This window comes from Rhagoletis pomonella, unplaced genomic scaffold, assembly GCF_013731165.1.
Source record: "Rhagoletis pomonella isolate Grant_MI unplaced genomic scaffold, Rhpom_1.0 Rhpom_scaffold_00609, whole genome shotgun sequence".
Lineage (NCBI taxonomy): Eukaryota > Metazoa > Arthropoda > Insecta > Diptera > Tephritidae > Rhagoletis > Rhagoletis pomonella.
The window spans coordinates 14,367-21,916 of record NW_023459163.1 but is presented as its reverse complement, the minus strand read 5'-3'; the positions used below and the strand labels follow the sequence as shown (position 1 = coordinate 21,916).

The window sequence follows — 7,550 nt, the reverse complement described above, 5'->3', positions numbered from 1 at the left end:
AAATTTAAAAAATTAAATTAAAAAATTTAAATTTTAAAATTTAATTTCAAACAATTTGTATTAATTTCAAGCAGTTCTAACGCCGTGAATAGTAAACACAAGCTCGAAAGTCTGGTTTTACATATGAAAGAAAATCCCTATACGCTGTTGGCACGATCTCTGAAAACAAAATCATGGGGCTGTTTATAGTTTAATATATTTTAAATTGATTTGGATCACAAAATTTCTTAAATATATTGTATGCGAAAATATATTCGAAAGACTGCACTTAAACTCTCACGTTTTCTGCTCCTGGCCAGTTTTTTAAGCCCTCATCCTCTGACGAATCGTTTGTTCATAAATAACACATAATTATGTATATTTTATCCCCGAAATGAACTTTTCTAATCATGAGGCGAAATTCCCCACAGTAAGAGTTGCCGTGCGCGCAAAACGAAAACGGCACACACAACCCAAAAGTACTCCTCGGGGACCAATTGGTGAAAAACTGAGAAAAGGTACTGTATATACTGTGATGTAGGTTAAGTATAATATTAATCTTTAATGTATGCTGATATTCATGCTTAATGAAGAATAATATCAATAGTTAAGTACATAATTAACGCTTGCGTTTTATAAACTGGAAAACTCAAATCGTAATTATAGCACTGAATGGAGTTTTCTTAAATGTAAGTTTAAAATTAAAAAAGAAGTCCATTATGAGATTATATTTTTATGAAAAACGTAAATTTTGTGAATTTATCAAACAAAATTCTAAATTTCCGAATATATTTAAGTCTTTATTAAAAAAAAACAAGGTTTGTATAGTTATACAGACCCCAATGCCTGCCAGCGCATCCGCCCATACAGTTCATCTACAAGTTATAAGCGTTTTCAGCATTTAACAGTTCATTATCATGTACGGTGTAATATAACAAGTTATACACTGAACTATGATAATCTGTACTAGTATCTATAATAATAGACAATAATTTGCAATATTTTTACACTTTTGCAATTAAATTCGGTCATTATTACACAGTCATGACTTGTGCCATTTTGCCATAGTACGGTTGTTGCTCCCTTTCATACCACAGTAATTTTGTATACAACTCTGAATGAACAAAATGCATGCTCCTTCGCATTATCAACCCTGATCAGATTTTACCCCCGAGGAGTACTCAAAAAGGTTTATTACTGTATATACTGTGCTCATAATAGGGGCCATAGGTTTGGTTTAATATGCATACACTTTTTTTTTGTAAACCTGTGTAATCTTTCAATTTTTATATGAGAATTAAAGTCGGTTTTGTTTTTTGCTTAAAAATTACTTGTTTTATATACATCTTGAGATTGATTTATAAGCAACAAAAAAAGAATATTATAATCTTTTTGTCTTCAGTTAGCAGGTTTATACTCTTAAGGCGACAATGATAATTCTTATTTAAATTACACACCTATTAATACAAATGTATATACATATGTATGTATGTTGTGGAACAAAGAGGTTACAAGATATTGGACTTACATTTTAAGAATAATAAATGTACATATGCACAGGTATAATACGAATTCACACTTTGCCCTTGAATTTGTGGTACTTTTTATGATCTTTAACGTACAATTCATATACTTGTCGAGCGGCTTCATTAGAACATCGCAAGATAAAACGTCCAACACGATGATCGCAAATTCCAATTAAATCGTAACAAACGTTATCAATATGAGTTTTGATCTTATTCAAAGAAAATAAATAAGAATATTTAAATTTTATTCACCAAGCATAGCATGTAAGTTTCAACTTACCTTCGGATATAAAGTTGTCGCTCGTTTATTGGCCACCATTAAACCAATGACAAATGTGAGAACAAAAGGCGCCACACGCTTGACATGCACACTGTGGGCAGCGATCAAATGCATTAAAGCCTCCACTTTCATCGCCAGCTCTGCCAAATCCTCCAGCTCGGTTGACGATAACGCTGCATCCTTTTGCCGATCACTCTTATACCATACAATCGATTGTATGAGATCTTTGAAAATATGCGTAAATTGTGGCACTCTGTCCATAAGAAGTACATGTCTTTGTCGTATGAGACCGCCAACCAAATCTGTCATTGACCAATGCAATCGCTTAAAAGTGCTCAAATTATTTTCAGAGAGTGCGAACCGTTTAATATTGATATCCATTAAAAAGGCAAGTATGTCATCTATAGTATCCATAGAAATGGGTATCTGGAAGTAGTTATGGAGATTTTTAGTAGCTAGGATGGATTCATAAGTATCTAAAAAACCTTGGAAGAGGTATTTTTGGTTTTTTTCAGCCCGAGGTCGAAGAACAGAATTAAAAAAATTACACAAGTGTACATAAATATTACATAAATATTACGATTGTTTAAGGTTTTATGTATATCAAAAGAAATACATCTTTCAACAATCTGCATTTCAGTCATAAAATATAAATTTTTAGCCCTTTATACCATTTTGTTCTCGACTAACGACTGCTGCGCTGCCAGTATTGCGAATACTTGTTCCTTGTCCACAAATTGCTGTTTCTCATCCTTTACGAGCCTCAATATGATGTTGCAAGTAATAGATTTAAATTTTTCGTTGAAAATCTAGCAAACATTGGTAAAACAAGTAAGTCATTGGTTGAATTGACAAAGGATTTAAAACTCACAGCGCCCTTTATAGTACTAAATGAACATTTTGCTACCAACTCAAGACAGCGTAATATATTTCTAAACTCTTTCAAGTCATCCAAATTCTTGGCTAGACTGTGCAGTGTTAAGAGCAGATCTTCATTTGTCTTGTTACCAATGATCATCTTTACAGTCATCTCAGTTGTCTTTAAGGCATTCGCTTCAATAAGGTTGGATGCGTTTAAATCTGCATTCAATTGCTCCCAGTAATGACTGAGCACAAATTCTATCTCGTCCTGATCCAAGTGTAGCAACTGCCGATGATTTAGTGCCACTTGCAGCAGACGTATGGCATGTGGATTACGATAGTCCATCTGGGGAAAAAATTAATATTGCTTAAGCCAAATATCAAAAATATAAAATGCCAAATATGTTTTACCGAATGTCCAATATATATTTTACAAATGCGTCTGAAGTTATCATTCACAATAACCCCAGACTTATTTTCGCCTTTGGCATTATCAGCAGACGCGTTTGTAAGTAAAGCATTTGCAAATGGCGCGAAACCGGCCAAGGTTTTTTCCACAAATCTCTTATATTTTTTTGCATGACTATCAACTGAGGTGTCCGTGTTGACTTTTTCGGCGTGATTGCTAAAGTATGCTGTTATGTAATTGGAGTATATAGCCAGCATACGTTCAAAATGTTTACGCATGCGTTTAGCGGCAGGGCCACCAAGTGCTGTAAGTGTTTCTATGGCGATCAATAAAAGTCGGCGCTGATCATCGCTAAGTTTAGTATCAGAACTCTGCGTAGATTCTAAGTTGCTAGCGTAGGAAGTGAGAAATTGTTCGCTGCCCTTTTCCTCGCATTTAATAGTGTGAAACACATATTCATAGAACTGCCATGCGCCAGAAACAGGTAAAATTTTGAAGATTGTTGTTAAAGCGAAATATTTAAATATTGGTACATGTTGACCGAAGTGCAGAAAATCTGTGAAATGATGTTTTATTTAAAATGATGTCACAATTTTGAAAACTAAAGACATTTAGGGCCGTTTTCCGAAGTAACCTTTAACTTTAAAATTACAGCTTACATGAGAAAACGGGCCTTAAAGTATTATTTTGCAGCTAGGTATAAATTTTTTATTGCGAAGTCGAACAAGCTGCAAATAAATACGTTTCAAATTATCAACTCTTAAATGCTTTTGTACCTATCATGATCTCAAACACTTCTTCTGCAATCTTTTCGAAGTCTGTTGAATTCAATCTATTTAAATCGCTGTAGAATGCCAAAAACAATGTGAATACAAAAATTTTACTTTGTTTACGTAGATGTCCCAACGGCAATTGTCGGCATAGGCTAATAATTTTTTGTATTTCTTCAACATCGGGTTGTTGACTCAGCTTGCAATCACCCGCAGCGTGCCCATCAACAATCGCAATCAGTTTCAGTAGTTCCTTATCTGCCATATTTTGATCAGCATGTATATACGCGTTTAATGTATCGAAACTGCAATTCAAAGTAGCCAAGATAGAACCCTTGGCAGCTGCTCCGAATATTTGGGACAAACGTGCCCCCAACGCTACTGCCAGTGTTTCCAATAATGCTAGGTCTTCTGCAATTGCCTTAATTGCTGTAGGTGCATCCAGTAGCTGCTGCAAAATGCTATCCTTTTGTTTCTCTTTCAAGTGACTGACAAACCACTTTGTGCTGGGTACTTGTTGAAGCAGCCGCGCAAGTTCACCCGGCAATTGACCATCAGCCAGACTTGTCAGCAATGACTTTTGTAGATCAACCGACTTAATATTCGACGACGCTTGGACGAGTGATTGTGCTTGCGCGCGTTGTAGCATCAACCGATTGAAAAGAAATTTGCACTGCGATTTACCAAAACTCTGCACTCGTTCCTGTAATGATGTCCACTCCTCTGGATTTAAAAAAGCGTGTATGCCTTCTGAACGTAGTAATAGATCACTTTCGAATCCATCTGGACGATAATAGTAAAGTAATAATTCAAAATTTGTTACGTAAAAGGCACATTCAAGAAATGCGCAAGTTGTACGACTATTATGCCCCTGAGAAAGCAAAAGACGTCCGTATTGTGCGAGCACTCTTTCGGTAACTCGAATCTGTTCATCAACTTCGTTTGAAAATTTATCACACTGCTCAACCAGACGACAACCAGAAAAGTACTGACAAAGGAGAGCAGAGTGAAGATCCAAGAGGAAGAGGTTATTCTCTTCACGCATTGCATCTGGCTGATTAAGCAATTTTTCAAGTAATTCTTTTAGAGAGTACAGTAGTGATCGCCAAATAACCAGTGCGGGCTTCGAAACGAGACCGGTAATCAATTTGGAAAAAGCAACACCAACACTCTCTGTTGGCCATGCTGCTCGTAGATAAGGAAAATTGCCTTCACAAATGTTTGTGCTGTTGATAGTGGATCTAGGTTCTATATTGTAAAACTCTTTGAAAATAATGTGCAGATAAGTACTTTCATCGTTCGACGTTGCAATGAAAGGTTTAGGCTTCTTGGCAGGCGTTTCTACACCTTCTCCCGATTTACGCTTCAAATTCCTCGGCGTTTTACGGGTTGATAATATTTCAAATTTATTTAACCACTCTTTTAGACTTTTAAGCAAGTTAAATACTAGTTTTTCAGCACGACTTAATCGACGAAACATATCCATTAGAGCTACAAGATATTCGCTAAATAGAATATGATCTTCGGTGTCGTTCTTTTCGGCTACGATCATCCAGGTTGTTATCTATTAAAGTATTGAGTTTAATACCTGTTTCTTAAAAGAAACCTATTCATATGCTCACAAATTTTTACAGTACCTGGAATATATCCTGTTCCAAAATCAGTGGGTTGAGACGCAAGGCAGCACACAATAACATAAGAACTTCTCGCAAGTGCGTTTGTTTGCATTGTTGAATGCACGTTAAAAGTTGCTCGCCCAAATACGTCATAGTCGGTGTTTGATTTCCTAAATCCATTTTGAAATTTAAATTAATATCATATTTCCGAAAAATTTCCAAAGTATAAGCAGCTGCAGTTAGCATTAGTGAGATTTTAGTGGTATTTTGTTTCGCGACTTCTGTATGCAGTTCTTTGAAAACATGTTGTATTAAATTTTGTAGAAAACTTTCCACGCCACGTCTATTAACAATCCCACATTCTAATGTTACAAGTCGGACCGGCAACGGTAGGATTGTAATACGTTCGACGAATTTTTCATCTGGTAAGTGATCTGTAAGCAAGCGTTCTAATTGTAATAGTTCATCGAAGAAGCAAAGTGAATGTGTTCGCAGCAACAAGATTACTCGCACCAGCGGTTGTAATATAAACGATCTGTAGGAGTGATCGTAACGTTTTGTATTGCCAGTTCTTTTAACGTGATCTCTCAAATTACCAACGGTGCTGGCAAAGAATTCGCTTTCCTTGGCGTTGTTCATAACCCTCGTTGTTGCAGAAATTAAACCCTTTTGATTCGATGTAAACTGTTTTAAATACAACTCATAACCATGGAGTAATGATGAATAAACACGCGCATGTATGTCATAATCTGTGCGATACAGATCCTGCAAGACTTCAAATTCGCATAATCGATACAAAAGTTTTGGCCAAATGCATGTGATTTGTTGTGCGCTATTTTGCAAACACTTTTTAGCTAAATCCAGCATCATTTCTGCGAATTCCTTTTTAGTAACTCGATCTATCAATCCCGGCTGTGCACGCATTTGCAACAACTCATCAAACTCATCGTGGGGTATTTGTTCGGCTGGCAGTTTTGCAGCTTTAGAAGCCAGCCAACTCAAAATTAGCTGGTATTTAATAGAAAGTGTGAATTCCGCAGAGTTCCACGCTTTCAAGCCAAATCTAAAGTTTTCAATGAATGACTTTTCACTGCGATTGAGCCACCGCAAAAATTCTAAATAAATATATTTAAAGTTAATTATCAAGTAATCCACATGGAAAATATGTAAAATACCTTCTTCGGATGACATTGTTTGTTTATTATGAAATTTATAATTTTTGATAAACCACTAAATACCAATTTTGCGCTAACGGCTAGGAATGAAATGATACGAGTAAATACGAGTACATAGTCGATACTTTCCCATCGACACCAAGTAGTTTTGGTATCGATACTTTTGAACCGAGTACTGAGTAGATATCAAAAATCAAATACTCGTATCACCTGATTTACATGATTGAAGTACTTGGAAGCAAGTTTTTGGTTCTTTAAATGGGAAACGTCGACGGCACAGACGCATGCGCAGTCGTCCCTTTACTTCATACCGGCCGTCTTCAGGTGCTGGAAAATCTCGTCGCGTGACGACGCATGCGAGAAACCGCACGTGTAGAACGCAAAAAGGACGAAGCATGCTTTTTCTCGCATACCGAGCGGTATGCGAGCTCTCGCTCGCTTTCAACTGTCATTTTTGTTTTTTGACAGATGTGTTCTCATTTCGCAGAATTTTTCAGAGTAGCAACATCGTTTATTTTGGAGGCAAATACAAATTTATAGGCAGCCATTTTTCATTTGAAAATAGTATACATCTCTTTATGCAGATTTTCTAATTTTCTCAAACTTTTAAGAGCCTGCAAAGCTTGAACCTTCTTGGTTAACGACATTTTACAAATGAAAAAGTATGCTGTCAAATGGCCAGTCAACAAAACTATCTCGCTTGCGAGAGAAAAAAGCAGAACGCAAGCGAGATTTTCAAGCATGTGAAGACGGCCGGTTATTACACCCTCGAGCAGATTTGAATCATGATCCAACTACACAAGATCTTACAAGATGAAGCAAAGAAAAAAAAGTAATTTTCTGGCTGACGTTTGTAATTTCGGCGCCATGTTATTTTCTGTGAAAAGTAAACAAAGAATATGAAGACGAAGCATAAAGAAAAAATGCAAGCAAT

The 7,550-nt window shown here is 36.1% G+C and overlaps 1 protein-coding gene across 1 annotated transcript; it reads right to left on the bottom strand.

Annotated features, from left to right (window-relative positions):
* Nucleotides 1-1,448: 1,448 nt before the first annotated feature.
* LOC118751224 lies at nucleotides 1,449-6,755 on the bottom strand. Its single transcript, XM_036485998.1, has 8 exons — nucleotides 6,617-6,755; nucleotides 5,463-6,556; nucleotides 3,832-5,389; nucleotides 3,058-3,611; nucleotides 2,657-2,992; nucleotides 2,457-2,594; nucleotides 1,786-2,211; nucleotides 1,449-1,714 (listed from the first exon to the last, which is right to left on the bottom strand). The coding sequence occupies exons 1-8, from the start codon at nucleotides 6,630-6,632 to the stop codon at nucleotides 1,553-1,555; spliced, it is 4,284 nt and encodes a 1,427-aa protein (XP_036341891.1). The 5' UTR covers nucleotides 6,633-6,755; the 3' UTR covers nucleotides 1,449-1,552.
* Between the last annotated feature and the right edge of the window lie 795 nt (nucleotides 6,756-7,550).

Coding starts and splice junctions, on each gene's coding strand:
- LOC118751224 (XM_036485998.1), bottom strand. Junction 2,212..2,456: donor CGTTAGTCGAGAACAAAATG/GTATAAAGGGCT, acceptor AACTACTTCCAG/ATACCCATTTCTATGGATAC. Junction 1,715..1,785: donor CGACAACTTTATATCCGAAG/GTAAGTTGAAAC, acceptor TCTTTGAATAAG/ATCAAAACTCATATTGATAA.